The sequence below is a fragment of the Electrona antarctica genome (genome assembly GCF_951216825.1).
Source record: "Electrona antarctica genome assembly, chromosome: 11".
Lineage (NCBI taxonomy): Eukaryota > Metazoa > Chordata > Actinopteri > Myctophiformes > Myctophidae > Electrona > Electrona antarctica.
The window spans coordinates 28,317,702-28,342,422 of NC_136792.1; the positions used below are offsets into that span (position 1 = coordinate 28,317,702).

Here is a 24,721-nt window from a genome sequence, read left to right on the forward strand (position 1 = left end):
ATACGTTTGATAAATCGCTACTCTGCTCAATATTGTTTTGAAAATGCCTGCAAATTGCATTGCAGTGAACGAGCGAAAATCACAATTTCACAGTTTGAGGCGCTGTTTACACGCCGTGGTGTCAGTGTATACCTAACACCATGCCAACATTCAAAAAGTAGTTACGAAGTGCATAATTGTTATGATTTTCTACATATTAAATCCCAGTTTATAGGCATTTTAGCTAATTTTAGCCACCGTGGACGCCATCTTTAAAGCGATGCCTTTCTGGTTGTTTGTTTTTCCTAAGATTTTAGTATGTTGTTTAGCACACCCAATAGTAACAGAATCTCTAAAAATCTCTTCTATCCATTATTTTGGTTTTCAACCATAGCTGTATCTAATATTTGAGTCTGTGCAAACAGCCCACTAGGGGGCGCACCCAACGCGTTTGCACAGCTTTTTGAAAACCTTATACACATACCTAACACCACACCAAAATTCAAAAACTAGTCAACAAGAGCCAAATTGTGGTGATTTCTTACGAGTTCGCCCCCAGCTAGTAGCCTATAAGCTATTATGACTTTCTTTGAGTAATTTACACAAGCCTGTGAGCCTGTGGGCTGGGCCCTAAATTGTAGAAGAAGCACATTTTTAACCTGGTGTACTTCACTACTTAACTTGGAAAACCTTGGCTTCAACGGTCTGGACCACTGGGAGTCCTTCTGCCCCTCTAGTCTGTATGGCATTCCTCCTCCTCCTCCTCCTCCTCCCCTCCTACCTCCTCCTCCCATGCAAGGTCCCGCGCTGCTCAAGCGTATTCAGTCCGTCCGTAGGCTAGTGTAGAGAGAGCAGACAGACAGCAGTTCAACTCCGCTGCCAAGTTGAATTCATTAAACTTTCAGCCAAGCCCAAAGCGCGTGTTCGGTTTACAACTTCGTATATATGTATATATTTTTTTTGACACAGCAGAAAAGAACAATTAGTTTGTTTTTCTTTTTTCTTTCGCGAAACAAAGTTATGTTTGTCCACACAGCGCAGGCACAATCATGATCAGTCTAGCTGCTGCCAAACAACGATTGATTAAAGGTAAGTCGAATGCCTAAAGTAAAATAAAGACACGTTGCTTTAGTCAACTACTAGTGTAATGTTTGTTTTCTGTTATTGTGATTTGGTATTAGCCACTACCTCAATGACTGACCGAATATGCTAAAACAGAATTACGAGTTTGGCACGACTTAAGTCTTTCTAGGGTTTATTACATTTCAATATAGTATTCCCCAGTTACACCCTGAAGTTGAGTATCTTGGGTCAGCACTCTGCGTTGGCGTTAATCAGTAGCCTAAACCTTTGGACTGCACTCACAGTGAACACGGCTCTGGGGACTGGGGTTTAGGTTCTAACTTATAAATGATGTCCCTGGCTTTGTTTACCTCCAAAGGTCATATCAGTTTCCTGCAGGGCTACCATGTTTACATTGTGATTTGTGGCTTTGGACAGGACTGCTTTGAGCAGCGACACAGAGAATAAGAGGCGGCAGACAGTAGAGCCATGGATGGCAGCAATGAAGTGGATCTGTCCAACAACAACATCACTCCACTGTGGAAACGACGCACAGCCAATGGGACTGGCCCGCGGGACTCCAGGAAGCCCAAACCGCGACCCCTTAGTTACCAAATTGATGGAGTTATGGTGACGGATTTCCCTGTGGAGGACAGGTGTTCCTTCACCCTGACCCAGCCTGCCGAGAGACTGATGACCACACGAGTGAGCGGGAACATTGCAGTGCTGAAACACATTCTGAACAAACCTGCCAAGAAGTCACGAGTGGTTCGCAGTATCAGTATTGGACATGCGTCCAATGGCAGTATCAGTATTGGACATGTGTCCAATGGCAATGAGCGCTTCCCCTTGTCCAGGTTCAGGACGGAGGACACCAGGTCGGCGTCCCTGGACAATAAGGTGTACAATGGGAGAGGCACTAACGGAGTCTCAACATGGCATGACCGACGTCTGCTCGATCACCAACCGAAGCGCTCGTCACTTGACTCCCGGAGAGACCAGATGGCTTTAGGAACGAGCTCTGAATCTGCTCCTCCAAAGCAGTCTTCCGCTGTCCTCTCTCTTCTCACTTCTAATAACAACTACAACCACAATCATCAGTACCTGCACAGCGACTCCTCTCCCCCTGGCAGCTGCACCCCCACACCCTCTCACAGTTCCACGTCCAGCATCCCCTCCCTGTCTTCCCTCAACTCTTCGGACCCCCCTACCCCGCGCTCGCCATCCCCAGCGGACAGGTGGGCAGTGAGCCACAGACAGTCCTCGTCCTCGCTGGCTTCCTCTCAGGATGCTACCCGCACTGCCTCTCCCACCCCCTCCTTGACCCCGTCCATGTCCGTCTCCCCGCCTCCCTCCGTTGTCCTAAGCACTCACAGCCCGGTTGCCCTGAAGATGGGCACCCAGCAGCTGATTCCCAAAGGACTAGCCTCCGACTCTCGCCACAAGTCAGCTTCTGCTGTGCACCAGGGCCAAGGTATGGCAGGGTTGCTTGGGCTAGATCACTCAAAGCGGGCCTTGAAATCCCTCAGCATGGTGGAGACGGGAGCATTCTTTTCTACGGGAGATTCTGGGGTATGTGGAGAGGGGACAGATGCTGAGGGCCCAGGAACTCTACAGAGGGGGTTGAGAAGTACATCCTACAGGAGGGCAGTGGTTAGTGGGGTAGACCTGGAGGTACCATCTGTTGACCCCAAGGCCCATCGTCTGTCCCAGCCTGCCCTCAAAGGGCTGCAAGAAGAAGGAAATAATAAACAAACATGGCCCACCAGCCCTGGCTCTGCCAAGCCTGCAGGTTCTGGTTGTGTCAAACCCAGTAGCACTTGCTCTGCTAAGCTTAGCAGCCCTGGCTCTGCCAAGACTACATTTCCCGGTTCTGCCAAACCCAGCACTCCTAGCCCTGCTAAGCCTACATGTCCTCCTGTTACTGTCAAAGCCAGCAGTCCCAGCTCTGCTAAATCTACAAGCCCTGGGAAGAACAAGGTTGGTACTACATAATATTTGAAGTATGCACCAGAATGTTTAATAGCACAGATGTTCTGTTCTACACAGAATTCTGAAGCAGATTCGATTTGTATACTGCATCTTTTCATTATTTGTTAGTCAGACCATGACAAAGCTTTAGTGTCTGACAGACACTAAAGCTTTGTCATGGTCTGCCTAACAAATGTACAGGCAAGGATAGTAAAACATTTAAAATCAGATTCAGAACTAAACATACAGTATCCACCAGCAATATGTGTGAAATAATACAACAAACAAGGCAAACAATGAAACAGTCCTGACCAGGAGACGGTGGATGCAATAGTTTGAGAAAAGTAATGCACACACACACACACACACACACACACACACACACACACACACACACACACACACACACTATACTGGACAGAGGAGGGTCCGGAGGCAGAGGAGCAGTATCATATTACATGTATTCATACACGACACATACAAGGTGAGTGTGTGTGTGCGTGTGCGCACACATGTTTTCTTTTAGGTTAAGGTTTAATTGTAATTGTAAATAATTGGTGTAATTGTGTGTGTACTGGATGTTTTAGGGGAGATTTGTTCAAAACAAGTAAGTTACGCACATCCAGTTCCTTGCTGGTGCTGGACACTAGATAACCGTACGAAAGGATAAAAAGTCTGCACACAGCTCTGCTCCACAGTGTTTCACCTGATGAAGTCAACAATGGCCGAAACGTTGTCAACCCTGTAATGTCGGTGTTTTCACAATAAATAAAACACTTAGGTGATGTTTGTGCCTCAGAAATAGCCAGTGGTTCCATTGTTGTTTCTCTTTCAGAGTCCTGATAAGAAGAAAGTATTAACCAGTCAGCGCACGTTTGACAGTGAAGGTGAAAGATACACCCTCTCTCAGCTTTTCTCTTATACTCGTCCTTCCTTCCTGTCTGCCTTTGTCTCCATACCTGATGCTCCCTGAAATGAATGTCTCTTAACATCGTACTCCCTCTTGCTGCCTAAATTGGCCATGCTTTCATGTTTGTCTGATATCTAGGGAGTGTGCTGGTGGCTAACCGGATTATCTGTTCACCACATAATCACAATGTCCCCTGGTGTTGTTCATTTCCCCTTCTGTTTCATGTCTATATGCTGTCCCATCTTAATAAACTGCATGAACAAATAGTCTTAACCACTTAAACCCTTGTTGTACATCAAATTGTGAAAATAGCCTATCTACGAGGAGCTCATTGTGAACTTGTAGATTGGTTATCTTCGCCGGATGGTTGCCTATTATAACATGCCCAGATTAAGGATGCTAGGATGCATGTGGCTTATAATCAAAACTTTAAAAGCTCTCTTATATGTGTGTTCCACAGAGGAGGAGCTGTATCAAAATTACCAGGAAAAGGCCTTGCACAATGACTCAGACGAGGATGCCGATTCTAAAGAGCCCAAACCGGATGAGCGCATCGTGGTGCAGTACCGGCCCATACGAATCTCCTGGGCCCAGCTTAGTGTGGTGAGCCATAGCACAGCCACTCTGCCACACAGAATGGATGTAGCAACTGCTGCCTCTTCCTTATCCCACTTGTATCTCAGTACACAGACAAACACATAGCTCTCTGGTTTGGAATGCCAGTGCTGTGAAGAATGCCGTCCTATCCGGTTTGGCAACAGCCCATTCCATCCTCCCTCTGTCTCTTTTTCTCTCTCTCTGTATCTCACTGTCCTGACTCCTGAGTGTCCTCATGGTTCGAAGTGAAGAAGCAGGGTCCAGTCTGGGGCTGGGACAGACAGACATACAGGAAAAAATACAGGAAGACTTAGGGGCACAAATCTAGTCTCTTGGCAAACTTGATATTCTTTAGAGTGAAAGTTTTTTTTAACAAGAGCAGCAGTCTGGTGGCTCTGCATTGCATAATATAGTTTAGGCTCAGAATGGAGTGATAGAACATAGAGCGGTAATTGACTAATGTAGTTTTCTACTTAGGCGTTCCTTTCAGCCTGCTGATGCTCAGTCTTATCTGGGGTTGCTGTCGAGGGCAAGCTCGGGACGAGAGATAGAAGAACAGTGCGACCGAGACTGCAAAGTTGAGCTGCCAAATTCCAGGGGCAGAGAACTGGAGGATGACACGAATGAAGTGGAAATTGGCTTCAAAATGGATAACATTCAGGGAATGTCTGAGGACATCTTTGTTTCCCTTTTGTCTGGCTGTCTCAGCAAGTAAAGTAAAGTAAAGGCACGGCAGGGAACACAGAACAGTGGGCACCAGCATACATTACTGAGCGAGGGGAGCTGCTCTGCTTCTGTTGTCGATTACTACTGATTTTTTTCTTCTTTTTCTGCAGCTGTTGACACTATGCTTGGCCAGTATGTAACTGTGGGGTAGGGGTTCCTCACAAAATATAGGCTTTACTGGAATCTGATTCAGATTGATAATTGCATGTGAAATGGATAAACATGCAGTGGAGAGCCATACAGGGTGTCACAGTCCTTGCTTTTGCCGTTCAAAATGGTCTCACACACAATATTAAGCTAATTGTACACACAGATATACACACACTGACCCTCCCTTCCGTTTCGCTGGCACCTGATAGGTACTTACTTTTCTGTTGACTATGGTTTCGCTTTTGACTACAATACACGCAGTGTCCCAGAGATCTCTGGTTTCCAGTAACTGTTTTGCCTACGCAGGAAGTGATGCCAGTCATCCTGGTTGGCTTCTTGAAAAATGTAATCGTACACATTCTCATGGATAGCTCGTCGTTCTGTTATCAGGAATTGGTCTTGGAACAAGTTTGGTAAATTAACTGGTGAGATAGAAAACAAGTGGAAGAGACCTGGAGAGCTGTTTAGTCTGTCTAAAGTCTTGTTTGTTCTCAGTGTTTGCAAAGGGCTACAGGGCAGAGACTGGAGAGCAGTACCTTACTAATGAAGCAGTATCGCTTCCTTGTGCCCCCCTTGTGGGTGTGTGGGGGGTTGGGTCAGTCTCATGGTGTTGGAGGATTGTTCTTCTCAAGGGAAAGACCATCGTGGTCAGATTCTTGGAATTATAAAATACTGAATTGCAACTACATTTTTTTTCTTCAAAAAACATATTACATTCATTTTAGTCAGTGGTGAAAATAGTAGTGTTACAGTGACACAGGAGAGTTCTCTGGAACTGGATCAAAATCTGACTTTTGAAGAAAGATGAAGTGTATTTATGAATGAGACAGAATTTGTATAATTCACACACATTGTCTCCCTGACAAACCATTTAGTCGAAAGAAAAAAAACAAGAGCTTTCACGTACATTATATATTATTATTACATAGGCTACCGATTAAAAAAAAGCCTTACAATATTTCTGTGTATACCCTCCCACTCTTTTCTCTGTTTTTCTGTGTGAAGGCCTTTCCTCTCCTCCCCTTTTTGTCTAAAGCGGCTTAGTGGAGCTCTAGTTCAGTTCCTTGAGTTTGGTATGAGAAGTGCTCCTTTGTTAGTGTGGGACACACACACACACACACACACACACACACACACACACACTAGGGATGTGTAAATGTGTTTAAAATGAAAATCGATTAGTATAATTCAATATTAACGATTAATCGTTTGGGGGGACGGAGATTTTTTTTAAATGTATGTTTACCTGTGACTTTTAGATGTAGGCTACTCTGTGCCTCTCTCGTCACATTTATGTGTCCTCTAAACCACATCATCACATTTTCTGTTCAGGTGAAGAAAAGTGGTCTGGCTGACAAATTGAGTCAAGAGGAACGCAAAAGACAAGAGGTGGGAATCTGGGCACACACACCACACACACACACACACACACACACTCTGAAGCATCTCTAGGCGGTAAAGTAGTATATGGCCATCCTTTTGGCTGCTGTAAACTCCACCAGACCAGTAAACAAAGCCCTTTAAGGCAATAAACAGCAAACAACAAGCTCATTAGACATAGTAAAATCCCCAGCGAATGAAGTCTCAGAATTAAATGAACTCAGTGGGTTTTACTGTGCATGTGCATGACCTGCAGTCAATCACAGTGATAAAAACTGTTTTAGAGGCAAATGGGATTGCTCATTAACATGCCAGGAACATGAATGTACTGTAGAATGCAGGTATGTCAAGCATGGTAAAGCTGGAGACCAGCCACACACACACACACACACACACACACACACACGCACACACTCAAGTCTCATTTATACTTTGTTTATTTATAATTTAGCCTATTATTAACCTATACTCTCTTGCTTTTCTCCTTTGTGCCATTTCATCCTAGGCCATTTTTGAAGTCCTCTCCTCAGAGCACTCCTACCTACACAGTCTGGAGATCCTAATCCGAATGTTCAAGGACTCTGTGGAGCTCAGCGACGCCATGACCAAGACAGAGTGCCACCACCTCTTCTCCAACATCACAGACATCAGCGTGGCCAGCAAGAAGTATGTTTGTGTGTCTGTGTGTGTGTGTGGGTGTCTGGCTTTATGTGCAAGAAAGTCCTATAGATTCTTGTGACATGCAATTTACAGAGCTGTAGGTTTATATACTGTAGTATGTATTTTTATTATCAGCATGCAGTGCTGAAGTCTTGGTTTTATCATGCCTGCATATTTCATAGGCTGTTGCACTGTTTCTGCTAATGAGTGTGACTGTTGATTCAACTGTACTTGGTGTGTGTGTGTGTGTGTGTGTGTGTGTGTGTGTGTGTGTGTGTGTGTGTGTGTGTGTGTGTGTGTGTGTGTGTGTGTGTGTGTGTGTGTGTGTGTGTGTGTGTGTGTGTGTGTGTGTGTGTGTGTGTGTGTGTGTGTGTGTGTGTGTGTGTGTGTGTGTGTGTGTGTGTGTGTGTGTTTCTGTCCGTGTGTAAACACTCATTGTTTTTGATGATGAGACCATTCTTTAAGCCTGACGCTTCACTTACCCCTCTCTGAATTGTTTTCGAGGTAATTTAAGTGGTATTTTCTTGGTGGAGGGTGATAGACACAGTACAGAGCCAGGCGAGAAGCCAGGGGCAAATCATGTAGAAAGACATAACATACTATTATATAATATTATATCCATGCATTATTATGAGTCATCATGAAATTGTGTGTTTACAAGACACATGTCCTTTTCATATTTGCCGGCTTATTGGTCTGGTCAGTTAGTCATTAGTTTCCAAGGATCTTATAAACACACACGCATGAGAGAACATGAAAGTCCAGATGAGAACTGCTGCTTCAGCGATTAATGTCTTGGAACATGCTCTCCCAGTGCTGAAAGCTGTTAAGTCTTCTGTGAGCCTCGGACTAATTTTTATCAAGTTCACTTTGGTGATGTGCTGTATCATTGTGTGCATGCAGGACCAGGACCAGCAACTGTTCTTTAACATTTGTTAACTCTCCAACAACTGCTGTGTGACATCCTCCCCCACACCACACCCTTTCCCTCCCATGCCACTGTCTATTGTACCTTCCCCCGCATTGGCTCCTACTGCCTGAATCACCCGCTAATGTTAAGTCATAATTTCTAGAGATCGACTGATGCCAGACCTTTGAGTCTGGTGCCAATCCAGATTTTTGGAGAGTCCTAGCCCATTTACCGAATATTAGACTGGATTCTTTGGGGGGGATATATTTTTTAATCAATTTGAGAAACTTTGATTTGTTCTGTTTGAGAACATTTAACTTACCAGTATGACGCCCTGAGGGCTCTTTGGCATGGGGGGGTCAGATCAACATATGGAATGAATTATGTACTGGCCATATATGGAGCGTATCTTGAGTGTACAGGGTTTGATGAGGTCAGATCAACATATGGAATGTCAGAACAGGTCAGCTCCATATATGGACATCTAAGGGTGGCAGTGGGGGCAGTGTCTTGAGTGTACAGGGGGCCCAGGTAGGGCCGGGCCTTAATTTTCAGGCCTGTTGAGAACTCTACTAATAACTTTGGAGCGGTCAGTGTCGTGATCTTCATATATGGAGACGGCCATATATGGAGACATGATGTCACTATATGGAGATCTAAGGGTCTCCATGATGTCACGAGGCGTGACCATAATATGGAGACGTGGGGTGACGGATTCATAGTAGATGCGATCTACGGCCGCAATAAGCAAACAAACATAATAGCATTATTGTGTGTCACTTTCTCTGCTCTGTGTTTGGCATCCTTACCTTTAGGGTTTTGTGTTCTGAGATTGTGATGGTCCACTAATTACTTATCAGGGTTGCATTCAAATTGCAAACCTGCCCTGTGGCCTCTCACACCATTTGCATGAAATCTCTACCCTGCCCTCCTCATGAAAAAAACCAAAACAAGAGCAAACAAACTTAGAGTGGAGATGGGTAGATAGACGGATACAGAGACGCTGAAGACAATAGAAGGATGCCTCGGTCAGTAGCCTGTAGCACTGGTTCAACAGGATGTTTGACTTAGTTGTATCACATAATAGAAGCATTGGACGCAGCTCCTCAGACTAAACAGCAGCTCCTCCTCTCTGGCTGCAGGCTGCAGACTTGTGTGTGTGTGTGTGTGTGTGTGTGTTTGTGTGCGGGCGCTGGGCGGGTGATCATTTTATAATGCCAGGTGGTTTGCTTGATCAGGTTTCACTGGCAGCCTCCGGGTTTATCAAACTTGATTTAGCGTGCTTTACTACTGGAGGGGCAGAAATTCACAGGGAGAATGTTCTCCTGAGGGCTGACATACTTTAGTCCTCCATATTATCTGACTTCAGCCTACCACCACTACCCCCTAGCAGCCTTGACCTCTCCTCCCTTCATTCTACCACCCCCTGTTATGATATCCTCCTCCCGTGCGTGCGTGCGTGCGTGCGTGGGGCCTTGTGACATCTTTAGGAAGATCAAAGTTCAGAGGCTATAGGGTCATATGTGTGCACAAGGTCATGTCAGGAGAAGAATATGTTACACAACTGTTACCTAGAAATAGGTGCCTGGTTCATGACTTATGATGGAACCGTGTGTGCGCGTGTTTGCATGCGCGTGCACACAGTGATGAAATGGGTCCTAGAGTAGAATGGCTCCGCTCTACAGATGAGCTCAAACCAACTTCCATCTGGTCAAGGTCAGCTTCCTGTGCCTGTGTCAGAGTTTCCTGTTTGTCACCTTGAAACATAACGACACATACTCAGTTGCGGGGTGGCTGGAATGGCGTGCTATTAAATGAGCCATCTGTCCGTGTGCAGGAAGAGGAAAGCCTTTGTGTTACACGTTTAATAGCTGCTCCCTTCTATTTTAGGCGGCCGAGGAGTTCCTCTTCTGTGATCTTATAACGGGGGGTTAGAAGAAACATGTTTGACACTATGCTTCCTGACTTTGTGTCTGACCATGTATCCTATATTCATTATCCTTTAGTGGGATGATGAAAGTGGTCCGGTGTTAATGTATTTTCCATGTATGGCACATTGGCACATCTCTGACATACTGTACTACTACTAACCAGTGTTGTTTAAGTTGCCTTTAAAAAGTAATTAGTTAGTTATACTAGTCTGAAAAAGTTACTAATTACATTACTAGTTACTAAATTATAAAAGTTACTAGTTACTTTACTCTACTTTATAAAAAAATAAAGGTTTAAAAAAATATATAAGATTTTCCAATTCAGACACATTGTTTTCAAGGACAAAATATTCCCTAATGTCACTGGTCCAGTTGTGGTTTGTTTTAAGCTCTACTCTAAGAAACAGGAATAGAACACTTATGCCAATAGTACAATATCCAAAATCACAGACAATATACCGTCTAAGGATATGGATATAATACTGATGCCCTGCCCATGCACAGACAGTAAGTAAGTAGCCTTGCCGAGCCATGAGGCCCATAGGGCAGGAGCCTATCTCCTGTTTCTGTAGCGTGAGGCAGCTTGATGTACAAGTACACCCCCTGGACATGACGCTAGTATGTCGCAGGGATTTACCCCCAATCCAACCCTTGATGCTGAGTGTCAAGCAGGGAGGCACTGGGTCCCATTTTTAGAGTCTTTGGTATGACCCGGCCGGGGATCGAACCCCGACCTCCCAGTCTCAGGGCGGACACTCTAACCACAAGGCCACTGAGCTGGTTGCACAGACAGGCCTAAAGTAATTACCCTATGTTACCCTATGTTGACCAATCATCATCATTATGATGATGCCCTGTGGAAGCCACTTTCTCTTTCTGTGGAATGTGTTTCACTCTGGGAGCGCACTCAGCACACCATGTCAGTTTACATGACAGACTTTGCACTGGCAGGAGAAGGAGACAGTTATTTTGTATTACATTACGTAACGTGGGTAACTACAAACTCACCCATTGAAAACACAGTAACTATAATGGTGTTACTGTAACTGAATGGAAAAATGTTACGTTACAAGTTACAGCAAAAAAAGTTTCTTTATGTAAAGTAACTTAATGTAAGGGCGTTAGTTCCATCACTGCTACTAACCCTACTTCTGCCACCACTCTGTCGCCACCACCCAGGTTCTTTAATGAGTTGGAAGACAGACACCAGCAGAACATAGTGATTGACGACATCAGCGACATCGTCTTCAAACACGCCCAGGCCAACTTTGATCCTTACATCACCTACTGCTCCAATGAGGTCTACCAACAGAGGAGCCTGCAGAGGCTAGTGTGAGTGAACATGCACACTCAAATGCACGTACATGCACACACACATGCATGATGCACGCCACTATGCCCTTATTATATCCCTCAGCGATGTGTTATCAGTGACTGATAACACAGATACACTGTGAACTGTTCTGAGCCTTTGAACCAGAATGATTTTCCAACCAATGAATTACTCCCACTGCAGGTCTAAGAGCGCAGTGTTTAAAGAGGTTCTGACCAGGATAGAAGGCCACCCTGACTGCAAGAACCTCCCCATGATCTCCTTCCTTATCCTCCCCATGCAGAGGATCACACGGCTGCCGCTACTCATGGACGTGAGTAGTACACAGATTCAACTGTACTTGACTGCCAGACACAGCCCAGGGTTTTGGCTCTGTGGACTCTCAACTTGCGCAACAATTACTATACTATAGAATTTTATGACTTATATTGCTCTCCAATCTGTTATAAATTTTTTCTTTTAGCGTCATTCATTGCGCTGGCGTTTACTTTCCCCCTAAGTCCCCTTTCCTCTCCAAGACTATTACACTTGGGAGACAATTTGGCATCCTTTGTTGAACACTTCCTTCAAAAAGACTGTCTGCACATTTCGTTCCCCTACGATCAATCCAACATCCCATACCTAGAAAAAGTAGCTTTTACTTAGTTTATCCCTCCATCTCCTTTACTTCCCCGTTTATCACGCTCCTTTTATCTGATTTCTTCTAGCCGCTCTACCCCTCTGCCATATTCTCACTCCTGCTCTTCCTTTCCTTGCTTTCATCCCTCTCCATTCTCGTGCTCTGTCAGAGGCTCCCCGGGGACTCTGGTTTGTAAAGCTTGTAGACTTCCTCAGAGGCTTTGTGGACCCTGAGAAAGTTTTAGATTTCCACCACTTTATTTAGGCTTCAATATGTTATCAGTATTTTGATAATGTCAAGGCGTGTTGACTTGAGCCCTGAAATTCCATGCGTTCAATGTTGAAGGTTTTGCCGTGCAAATGTACCAACATGATTCTTTTAGGGTGGAATATCAACATACCCGACCTGTCCCCTTGTTCCCTCTCTTGCAGACTATTTGTCAGAAGACGCCAAAAGACTCTCCTCGATACGAGGAATGTAAGAAGGCATTACAAGCAATCAGCAAGGTCAGTCACTCGGAAATCAGCTAGGGGTGAACTTTAGATGTTCATACACACTCACCAATGGGATGGTTAAAATGTTTGAAAAATGTAGTTGTAGATTTGCCATACTGATATTCGGAAGCCTGGGCCATGTGCGTTTCGGCTGTTATAGGCAGTTTGTCTGTGTGGAGGAGGAGGTGCCATGTGTACCCTTAAGTGAACATGAACTGTCAACCCCGTTATTTTTGTTTCCTTGTACAATTAATTGTAATTTGTGGAATCAAATAAAGAACTAAAGTGTGTGTGTGTAGGTGGTAAGGAAGTGTAATGAAGGAGCTCGCACCATGGAGAGAACAGAGATGATGTACACCATCAACTCCCAGCTGGAATTCAAGATCAAGGTAAGGATGCGGGGGTGAAGAATACACCAGGCAGGAAAATGCAACAAAAAACAATGGCATGCCTTTCTGTACTTGCTACACTTGGTAGACTTTGCAATCGCACACACGCACGCACGCACGCACGCACGCACGCACGCACGCACGCACGCACGCACGCACGCACGCACACACACACACACACACAGGCTGTTCCCAAGCTGTTTCCCATGCATTCTTTTTGAAACATACATATTATTCATTCTTGTTAGCAATTGGCATGGATATGCTGACAGGTGTCTCTATGTGAAATACGGACATGGAGTGTTTTATTTCATACAACCATGCACAGACACATGTACAACACAACACATGTAGAAGAACATATATGCAGCATGGTCACACGTATGTGCACATACAGACAGTCACAGAAGTGTGTGTGTGTGCACGTGTGTGTGTGTGTGTGTGTGTGTGTGTGTGTGTGTGTGTGTGTGTGTGTGTGTGTGTGTGTGTGTGTGTGTGTGTGTGTGTGTGTGTGTGTGTGTGTGTGTGTGTGTGTGTGTGTGTGTGTGTGTGTGTGTGTGTGTGTGTGTGCGCGCGCACTTGTGTGCACTGTGGGAAAAACCTCTTGGCACATTTGGAATTAACAGATGTCTACTGAACATATCCTCAAACTGCATAGCCAGCTGTTCATGCACTCGTGCACGCAGCCATACACGATGCGCGATGTGAGAGTACGTCCCCATAGAGGACGACATTTCTGATGTGGTCCGTCCACGTGGTCCAGTGCCATTCGTAGCAGTCTTGTGTAGCTATACACATAGCTGAACAAAACACCAAACCTAATATAGATAAATGGTAAAGGGTTCTTTATCCAAAGTTCTTGACACTGTGCATTGCATTCATCCATTCATACACTCATTCACACATCAATGGGGATGGCAGAGGAAACCATGCAAGACACCAACCAATCGGGAGCAGTTAGGGGTTCAGTGTCTTGCTCAAGGACACTTCAACACTAATCCAGGGTGAGCCAGGGATCGAAATTATAACCTTCCGATTCCCAAGCGGCTTCTCTCTATCACCCGAGCCACTGTTGCCCAAATGGTGTGTGATTTATATCAAGCTTACCACCTACCATACATGTTTGTTTGTTTTGTTTTAGAGCTTTTATAATTGTGATCTAATCTTCATTTACTCTCTCTCACTTTACTGCCCCCAGGCTTTCCCTCTGGTCTCGTCCTCCAGGTGGATGGTGAAGAGAGGCGAGCTCACAGCTTTAGGGGAGGAGAATGGCATTTTCTCCAAAAGGGTGTCACGACAACAAGTCTATTTTTTCCTCTTCAATGACGTCCTCATCATCACCAGGAAGAAGAGGTGAGCCTATATCACTACTGGCAACTATATTCACTCAGCAGCTGTTCACTACTAGCCTAGCGACAGATAACGGCCAACTGGGTGTGTGTGTGTGTGTGTGTGTGTGTGGGGGGGGGGGGGGGGGGGGGTCTGATGGTAATTCCGACGGAGCATTAGTCCGACATGTGGGAACAACGGTCGGACTAGCACTCGAACATGCGCTGCTCCCGTGCTTGCTGTTATGGTTAGGTTAGGGTTTGAGGTAGGTTGTCGGTCTAATGACTGTCGGATCAATAATAGTGTCGGAACTAAAGCCTGTACCCGTATGGATGTGGGTGGGTATGTGTGCCGTATGTATAGGGGTGGCACTGCAGTGATAGTGGCTCAGGAATAGAGTGGCCGGTAGAGCAGGCAGATAGAGTTTGATCGCGGGCTTCCCCAGAGTCTGTGTCGAAGTGTCCTTGAGCAAGACTCTGAACCCCTAATTGCTCCCAATGTGCAGGTTGGTGCCTTGCATAGTTTCCTCTGCCATCGGTGTATGAATGGGTGAATGTAATGCACAATCTATGTAAAGTGCTTTGGATATAAGTGCTATATAAATACACCATTTACCATATGCGCACAATTATATTGTGGTAAGCACTACGGTCTTGGTTTGGTGGCTTTCACATAATTCACCTGTTCTGACATGTTCAGAGTGAGTGTTAGTTTCTATTGTGTGTGTTGGTGTGTGAATTACTCCTGACCATTGTGGCCAAGTGGACAATTACTGGGTGTGTCATATTGTCTCCTTTTACTGAATGGGTTTGGACCTGGTCCTGGGAAACGAGTGCATGTGTGCCTGGTTGTTTTTAGACGGACTAAACTTTCCAGTCCACTCACTGAAATGTGTGAGACCCTTGAAACATATGAACCGTCAAGAAAGTGCAAAACGCGTCATTTCACAGACATGGCGCGAAGGCCGTAACACGGCAATAACATTCCTTTTGAGCAACGTTTTGGTGAACTGGACGGTAAATGTGAGTACTTTTCAACACTGTATTGCAGACTCATGCACATGTGTGTGACTGTTGAACAGGCGCTATATAAGGCCTTGGACTGTCATTCCACCTGAACATGCTCCAGCATTGCCTATTGATTCTATGGTTGTCTTCGTTGATTCTTTCTTTGTATGTACTGCTAGTGCACTGCTGCTGTTTGGAATGTGTGCCCGATTGCCCGTATGGATGGGCTGGTTTTGGAGAACCTTTCATGTGATAGACGGTCAGACAGACATAGAGCTTAGTTTGCACATGTGCTGTCATATGTGTGAGCTGAATGGAGCTGTTCATTGTCAGCCCTGTCAGAAGGAGTTTATCCCCCGCGTTTTGCATAGTTTCTTGCAACGTTAAGAAGTAAGCCACATAAGAGAGCTGCAGTTTTTCGATTGTGCGTGCATGCATTTGTGTGAGTGGTATGCACAGTCCACACTTGTCTATTTTCTCCATTAAGAACAAGGGGGGAAAAAAAGTTCCCCTCCATCTCCCACAGTGCCTGGAACTGATTGTCCTGCCACTCGCTACTCAGAATTCCTAAGAATCATAAAAAACATTCCATATGATATTTTTCTGGGAATCTGATACGCAATAGCAGGCTCCAGCAGTGTGCGGTGTCAGTCGCGTGTTTGGAGGAGGGATTGTGGATAGGGAGTGCTCCGGAATTAGAGTGTGTATGTGTGCGTGCTGTATGCTTGAGAATGGGAGAAGCTGTTATAATATTGGTTTGTTCTGTGGAGGAAAGGAAGTCCTGCTGTGGCACGCTACTCTACTGCACTGCACTCCATCTGCAGGAACCAAAACCAAAACACTCCAGGGGTACATGAGGCTATAGAGCAGGTTGGGCAGGCACAGGTCGGAGAATGCATAATTGTTCTCTCCCTTGGCATTTCGACTTGAGCAGTTAAAGCCACTTTGCAGCTAAACACACATGGATGCCAAAAGCAACTTAATAGCTCGGTGGGATTCCATGTCCCATTTGTATTTACATGTTAGGCATTTAGCTGAGCGACTTACGAGTGGAACAACTGAATAAGCTTAAATCTCTCAAGGGCCCAAAACCACAGGACACAGACAATAGATATAAACATTCCTGAGTTTGTAGAACTATAGCCAAGCAAGAACAATGCAGGCAAAATGTATCTTGCTTTATTCCACTGCAGAAAAGTACGCTCTGCCTGGCCTGTCAGAGGTTCAAGAGTGTGATGTCTTATATGGTGTTTGCCCAAAACGCTTCTCCTAGAACAGAGGTTCCCAACCACTGGTACGTATACCTGTGCTGGTACGCAGGACATGTACCTCTGGTACGCGAGAAGGGAATCACACATATTCCCGACCGTGAATCTATAACCGTGTGTCACCAGAATCAATGATATGGTCAATGACAATGATATGCAGAGGGAATCTTGAATAAACAAGAAAGTGGCCGCACATGCTAATAGCTAAAGTGCCAATATTTTATTTCAGTCAGGACAACTCGAGAATGGATGGAATATATATGTATTGAATATAAAATGAGCAATATATTTATTATGGTTTGGCGATGAATCTGCTTTTTAGGTACTGAGATCAAGTGCATCAGTCCCAACCATAGGGACTCCGAATCCCCCGTACCTAAACAGCAGATCCAAAATGACAGGTGGTATCTGGGGTGGAGGAGGGTGAGCAGCAACAGTTTAAGCAGGCAGCAGCGCAGCAGTATCAGTGTGCAGCAGCAAGCAAGCAAGCAGATTGAGCAGAGCAAACTTCCAGTTTAAATAGCCGGTATGGAACTGGAATGAGTGTGTGATTGGATGAAGTGAATCATGTGAATGAGAACGTGATGCTGAGCCCAATTAGCCCAGTTCCTGACTGAACTTGCTCTGCGCATGTCTGTGACAGGCGCAATGCTCATTTATTATAATTGTCTCTCTGACAAGGAATTAATATTCCAGAGCCTCTTATAATTGAGTCCTTATAGTCACTTTTGAGCTAACCCCTCCTTTATTTGAACTTGAAACACCACATGACCGTGATCCCGACTTCTCACAGCACAGGGACTGGTCTTATTTAAAACCGTGTTTCCCTACTCCCTTCTGATTGGTTGCATGACTCTCTGGCACCATACAGCCGAAACGTTGGATTCATGATGTCTTAATCTGCTGCGTCCTAAAAATGCCAAATATTGGCACTTATGACGCTGTCAATCAACAAGCATATATGATATATAGGGCATTCATTTAGAAAATAGCCGTGGTGAGCTGGTAGATCTGCTATTTTAAAAATGTCAGAAGACATTTTAACAACACAAATTTTGTATCAGGGTCACTGGTACAAGATAGTTTCAGATGGGGGAGGGGTGGGAAGTGGGGCGGGTTGTGGTCCGTGGCCACATACTTATAAATGTAGGGGGTCCTTGACATGAAAATGTTTGAGAACCAGTAAGTTCAGCTTGGTTATGGTTAGTCGTGTCCTGTGAGAATAGACTCCACTGTGATGGCGTCTCACGGCAGGACAATGTGCTGCAGAGCTCTGGCACTCTGGAACACTTATATAACACTGACTGCACCAGCTGGCCCCTCTCTCATCTTTACCCAGCCCAGTGAGCCCACCCCCTTTTCCTCCTGTCTCACACTGCTGGGCCTCACATCCAACCACTGTTATTGTTGAGGATGTGTGGAACAGTTTCCATCTCTTTCTTTCTTTCTTTCTTTCTTTCTTTCTTTCTTTCTTTCTTTCTCTATCACTCCCTTTCTATTCCTCTCTGCTAATTGCATGGTTTTATCTCAAATGCCTCAAATCATGAACACAGCGTGCGATTTCCGTAAAATTATGCACGATTTTCTTATGAACTTTCAGATCAGCCTCATGGTGTTGCTATAACAGGCCGATTCGTGTTTTTACCTATAACTGCACAGATCTGTGTAAAACTTTGTATGCACACCCCCTAGAGGCCATGGAAAAATTGCCCTTTATAGCGCCATCAGGAGGCTGACTTATGTAAAACACATTTTTGATATTGCTCCTTCAGATTTTATCCAAATGTCACGCAAATCGGTACACATGATCTCTATAGTCATGTGATCAACACAGATCTGTGTCATGATACAGATACAGGGCGGCTGTGGCTCAGGAGGTAGAGCAGGTCGTCCAATGATCCATGGGTCGGCGGTTCGAATCCCGGCTCCTCCTGTCTACATGTCGAAGTGTCCTTGGGCAAGACACTGAACCCCAAATTGCTCCCGATGTGCTGGTTGGTACCTTGCATGGCTTCCGCCGCAATCGGTGTATGAATGTGTATGTGAATGGGTGAATGTAATGCACAATCTATGTAAAGCGCCTTGGATAAAGGCGCTATATAAATGCACCATTTACCATTTACCATTTATGATAATATTCCATTGTGGTTGACTACGATTTACATCTAAACTTTACACATGTGGCCCGTTTTGAACAAAATGCCTCAAATCATGAACGCAGCGTCCAATTGCTGTGAAACTTTGCACGCACATTTCTACTACGTTGAGGAACAATTAATGCCACCCTTTTAACATTGCCCTATTATAGTGCCACCAGGAGGCACATTTTTGTAAAAAACAAACAAACAAAAAACCACAACAAAAAAACAAACAAACAAAAAAACCACACACACGTTTATATTACTCGTTCCTGGCCTGTGCTGAGCACTTTCTCTGTTCTTTCTCCCTATTTCTCTGGGAAACATCTAATACCTTTGCTATTCGATGTAATCCAGAACACCCCACCCCCCCACAGACACACACACACACCACAGACACACACACACACACACCACCACCACACCCACACACATCCCACATGTAGAATCTCCACCCATCCCATTCCACAGTGTAATGTAAATGGAATTCCAGACATTTGGGCTGAAGGGTCTGCATACAGGGGCTGTATGATCCTGGAATGCCTAGACCCCCAAAACGAATCTGACACTCAGTCGGAGAAGCCATTCCCCAGCTGTTTAAACGTTTTTGTGGCACAAAAGGAGACAAACTTGAAGTTTGAAATGTCACATCCGTGATCGAAGCCTCTGTTGCAGAAAGTCTTGTTTATGTCTTATGTTTTATTCCTCATTTCAATTGGTTCTCTCTCTCATCCAAAACTAATAAGCTTTAGGAATGGAGACCGGATGAGTCGGTGTGAGAATCATGAAACCGTAAACAGTCTTTATCTTCTCCTGTTTTTCTTGTTATTTTTGTTTATTTGAAATGCAGTATTGTCTTTTGTATATTATGCTGTTTCTATTGTTAAACAAACATACAGTTTTACGGATAATACCGGTACGTTACATTTTGCTACTTATGTGACTGACTGACAAATATACCCTTCTTGGTCCTTCTTTTTAAAGCTGATCAGAGACAGGTTGACTAAATCTGGGGACAATATCATTTTCCTGTTACATTGTCAGGCTTGTGTCCAGTACTGTCTTTGCTCTGTATTCTCCACCTTCCAGTCCATTCACCTTTTCACCTCCACTAACCCAACCAACGTGTGTGATTTATCACATTCTATAAATTGTTCCTCTAGCTGGCTAGAGGTTAGCCCACTCCTGTTCTATGGCATTTGATTGGTTAAGGACAGCGGCGAGCTTGGGGGGGGGGGGCGTTGATGGTCTAGCGGTTATGGTGCATACCACACATAGGCTCCAGTGCAACCTGTCAGTGAGCCACAGGATCGATTCCCAAGCCTGGCGACCGTGTGTGTGTGTGCGCGACTGTCTGTGCGCATGTGTGAGTTAGCTAAAACCAAACTAAAGCTAGGTGAAAAAATAAATAAATAAATAGATAACTGAAACATAAATAAAAGACTGGGGGGGGGGGACTAATTGAAATTATATTGAAACGATATATACCAAATATGTTTTTAGATTTATATCTTTTTTTAAATTCAGAAGTCATCAGATGTGTCAATACAGCAAGCAGGGGGATGCATTTGGTGCATGTGTTAATACAAACAAAAATAGAAAGCTCAACTAAAACTAGCAGAGCCACCAATGAGTCACACTGAAACTAAACTGAATTGAAAACAAAAGCCTTGGGTAAATGTGTGCGTGTAGTAGAGTGCATGCCATATGCTGGCTCACAGGAAGCTAGTTCCTGTCCAGCAGTCTCTTTGCCTGACTGCTGTACTGGACTCCTGAATGACATAACACAGGTAGGTTTCAGCTATCATGAAGTGGGGCCACATGGAATGAATACTCTCCCTCTCTTTCTCAGTACAGCAATGAATTAGAGGTCTCATGGGAGTTTTTTTATTATGCATTCCAGATGTCTCCAGCTAACGGGAATAACTGTTGGGTGGATGATCATGTTAAAATGGTGCTTATGGGAAATGTAGTCGAGCATTAAGGTAACAGCCATAGTGGAGAAGTGGCTATTCGGAGACCAAATCTGCACGTCTTGCAAGGTCCACTTTTCACTCGAATAGTTGTTGTTCAACCATGATAGCTGGAATACACTGGATTCAATCTTATCTAGCCTCCCTTCTCTCTTTCCCAGCGAAGACAACTATACAGTGATAGACTACGCCTTGAGGGACCAGATCTGGGTGGGTCCTTGCCAGCCGGAGGATCTCTGTCTGTCGCCAATCAGAACTACTGCCAGCATGCTGACCTCCCGACAGCCTGGCACCAACCACCTCTTCCGCCTGCGTTTCCACAGCAACCACTCTGGTGAAGTGCTGATGATCCTGGGGGTGGAACTGATGTGAGTGTTTATTTTTCCTCTCCAACTTGTCTGCGTTATTTTTTTGTTTTAGTTTAGTTTTGTTTTTTCATGTGTAAGTTCAAATACAGATCAATGTGATTTGTTCACTTCAAAATATGACACCAACAAGTCCAACATATCTCTTTAAACCATGCTAATGAGGTTGAAATAGTTTGTCTGTGTACTAGCTGCATGATATACGGAGACATTTGTAACTTATGCATGATGCTTGTCACCGTAATGGTTTTGTTTGATTGGGCGTCTCCACAGCCCAGGAATCTCCCCGGAGGCAGCAAGACTGTTTAAAGTTGGCTGGCATATGCTGAAGTTTGTAGCAGGGTGCGAATGATTACTTGCACATATGAGCTAGAAATTAAATCAGCTTGTGCTTTACTTCCTTGACATTCAGGCCATAATTTGGCTGTGTTGGTAAAGCTCTATCTGTCTGAACAGTCATCCACAGATTATGTAACGCACAGAAACAAACAGATCTGTCCTTTTATTAGACTCAATGCTGGGTGTGTTTGTTCTATCTATTGTTTATAAACTAGCAGGCATTGTACAGTACTGTAATGTGTAATCTGTCACACACAGACATACATGCACACGCACTGCTTTGTGCTGTAACTACACAATCAAATCCTCAGTGTTAATCTAACCACATGGAGCCTACCGTCCCTATTCTGGAGAAAACAGCAGTGAGCAGATCTACAAGCTCACTGTGAGTTTGTAGATTGGATATTTTTGGCAAAGGGATATGGTGTAGAGGGGGAAAAGAATATGGCAGCCTAGTATAGACTCCTGGGGCACTCGTACAATGAAGTATAGTGTTTAAATGGTTAACTGTACAATTATGTGTTCATTTTGACACTCAGGGCAGTATTATGCGTGTCTTAAGTACCAGGTCTTATAACTTAACTTAAGACCTGGAGGGATGGCCAATGCTGTTTGGCCACTCAGAATAGCCAAATGGCATTGATCACGCCTCCAGGTTAAGTTAAGTAATAAGACCTGGTACTTAAGACACGCATAATACTGCCCTCAGAGTTAAATGAACGCTGATGATTTTACTGTGTATTTTGCTCTGGTTCAAGGCGGCTTTGTTATGAAGTGTTTTCACACGCAGGGCCGGTTCTTCCTCATTCCTTTAAGGATGGAGAACCTCCCTCAGTGTGCTCGTTACTAAAGGGCTATGCAGTACAGTAACCCTACCCTCACAAACCACAACAATGTTGAACGTGTCTCAACTTTCTGTTGGCCCTGAAGTCGCCACGAGATCTTAATTATATCTTTGATTATATCTTAATTATACCCTGTGTATGATGTGGCATCTATATATCTCTGGGAGGACGTTTTCCGTAGAAAGAATGCGTGGGGTGTATATTGATTTGGTAATTGGGGCTACTGATGTGAGTCAGACACAGTGTTGCAGAGGGGGAAACAAGTGAGGAAATGAGGTTGTGTGACAGAACCCTGAGTCATACAGGATGGGGTAGGGGGTCTAACTGGGGGTCTAACTGTCCCTACAGTACAAGTGTATTTGTTGTCCTGGAAAGCCCCTCGACCCCCACCAGACCCCGTGGGTCTGGTGGGGCCCCAGGCTAAGATGTGTGTGTGTGTGTGTTTGTGTTGTTTAATGGTGCTAAGCACTGTATTGCTGACTGAATGAGTTGACAAAAGGACTCCCTGGTGACCGTCCATTGTGATATAGCGGTTGCTAGGCATTGTTACAGTGGTTGCCTAGCACCGGACCATTGTCGAGCAGGCTCGTTCCCACGACTGTCCTCACTTTCTCCACTTCCCCTTTTATCACTGTCCCATCGTGCCCCATGTTGTCTCCTCTGTTACACTGTGCTCTGTATACGTATTGTCTTCTCAATAGCCGTGGCATAACTTCTGTCTTCCTCCAGCCCTTCATCCCAGATGACTGGTCTAACCTAACATGACGGGTGCAAGTGGCATCACATTATCCAGCGTCGAGCACTTCCATCCATCAGCGCTAATGACATAAAGCAGACAGAGAGAGGATGTTTAAAGTAGAGCCTGACCAATGCCTGATTTTTGGGTCTGATCCTGATTTTGTCCTACTGATTACCAATGTTTTGACGATACTTTGTCAAAATGTGCAGACTCAATTCAAATTAATTTGATTTAAGTCTGTCAAAATGTGCAGACTCAATTCAAATTAATTTGATTTAAGTCTGCTATTTTCTTTTTACTTTTGAGATGTTTTGCCTCAAAACATTTCTAAACAGCAATGCCAAGTTCATACCGAAAGGTATTAAGAGACCAGTCCCAAATATTGCCACAACGGACGAGAAAAGGAGTGCTGTTGAGCATTTGTGGCTCAAACGTGAAATTCCACACATTCTGACAGGAGGCGGGGCTCTGCTGTTCTTCGCAGAGCTGGCCTTTATTGACTTTGTGGTTTCCCCGTAGGTATTGGTGGTTGGCTGCCTTCAGCTCGTCCACTGCTTTATTGTACTTGTCTGGGGCAGAGGGTCCAGGCTGTGTATACAGCGGTAGGCTGTGTGGTGCTGTCTGGGACCGAGGGTCCAGGCTGTGTAGGCAGCGGTAGGCTGTGTGGTGCTGTCTGGGGCCGAGGGTCCAGGCTGTGTAGGCAGCAGTAGGCTGTATTGTACTTGTCTGGGGCCGAGGGTCCAGGCTGTGTAGGCAGCAGTAGGCTGTGTGGTGCTGTCTGGGGCTGAGGGTCCAGGCTGTGTAGGCAGCGGTAGGCTGTGTGGTGCTGTCTGGGGCTGAGGGTCCAGGCTGTGTAGGCTGTGTGGTGCTGTCTAGGGCTGAGGGTCCAGGCTGTGTAGGCAGCGGTAGGCTGTGTGGTGCTGTCTGGGGCTGAGGGTCCAGGCTGTGTAGGCTGTGTGGTGCTGTCTAGGGCTGAGGGTCCAGGCTGTGTAGGCAGCGGTAGGCTGTGTGGTGCTGTCTGGGGCCGAGGGTCCAGGCTATGTGGTGCTGTCTGGGGCTGAGGGTACAGGCTGTGTAGGCTGTGTGGTGCTGTCTGGGGCTGAGGGCTGTGTAGGCTATCTGGGAAGATACTGTAGCAACTGCAACTGTTAAACTGCAGTAGACCACTCGTTTTGGCACCGACCACAACAGTGACATAATAACTAAGCCAGACAAACAGACAGCTGGAATAGGACTGGCACAAGGATGCCTCTGTTCTGTGGCCCAGACAGCCTGTTTAACATTGTTTTGTTCTTTGGTCTGTGTATGTATCCGGGTTCCAAGTATCTAAATAACAAAAACAGCAGGACTTCAGAACACACACAGAGGACAAAACAATGGCCAGTCTGAAGATACTGGCCTTAGTAGGTAGAGAGAGAGAGTAAAAGTGACTGTGTGCGCACGCACGCACATACACGTTGTTTTTTTTGTGTGTGTGTGTGTTCCTGTTGAGTGCTGACCCTGTTGTTGTTGACTTGAGACAGTCAACAGTGCTTCTCTATTAGGAGAACAGTGCAGCCACAGAAGTCTGCTCAAAACAACCATGGGTCAGAGAGATACAGTGCAGC

The 24,721-nt window shown here is 45.1% G+C and overlaps 1 protein-coding gene across 1 annotated transcript in view; it reads left to right on the top strand.

The window, feature by feature from the left end:
• Nucleotides 1-675: 675 nt before the first annotated feature.
• Nucleotides 676-24,721, top strand: part of LOC306932559 (rho guanine nucleotide exchange factor 26-like) — a 32,067-nt gene continuing 8,021 nt past the window's right edge. Inside the window, exons 1-12 of the mRNA XM_079514393.1 lie at nt 676-1,068; nt 1,480-3,021; nt 3,848-3,899; nt 4,383-4,525; nt 6,728-6,784; nt 7,281-7,441; nt 11,456-11,608; nt 11,793-11,922; nt 12,660-12,734; nt 13,022-13,111; nt 14,310-14,464; nt 20,988-21,194. Of these exons, the coding sequence (XP_079370519.1) occupies nt 1,531-3,021; nt 3,848-3,899; nt 4,383-4,525; nt 6,728-6,784; nt 7,281-7,441; nt 11,456-11,608; nt 11,793-11,922; nt 12,660-12,734; nt 13,022-13,111; nt 14,310-14,464; nt 20,988-21,194 (2,714 nt within the window). The 5' untranslated portion in view covers nt 676-1,068; nt 1,480-1,530. The remainder of the gene's footprint in view (nt 1,069-1,479; nt 3,022-3,847; nt 3,900-4,382; nt 4,526-6,727; nt 6,785-7,280; nt 7,442-11,455; nt 11,609-11,792; nt 11,923-12,659; nt 12,735-13,021; nt 13,112-14,309; nt 14,465-20,987; nt 21,195-24,721) is intronic.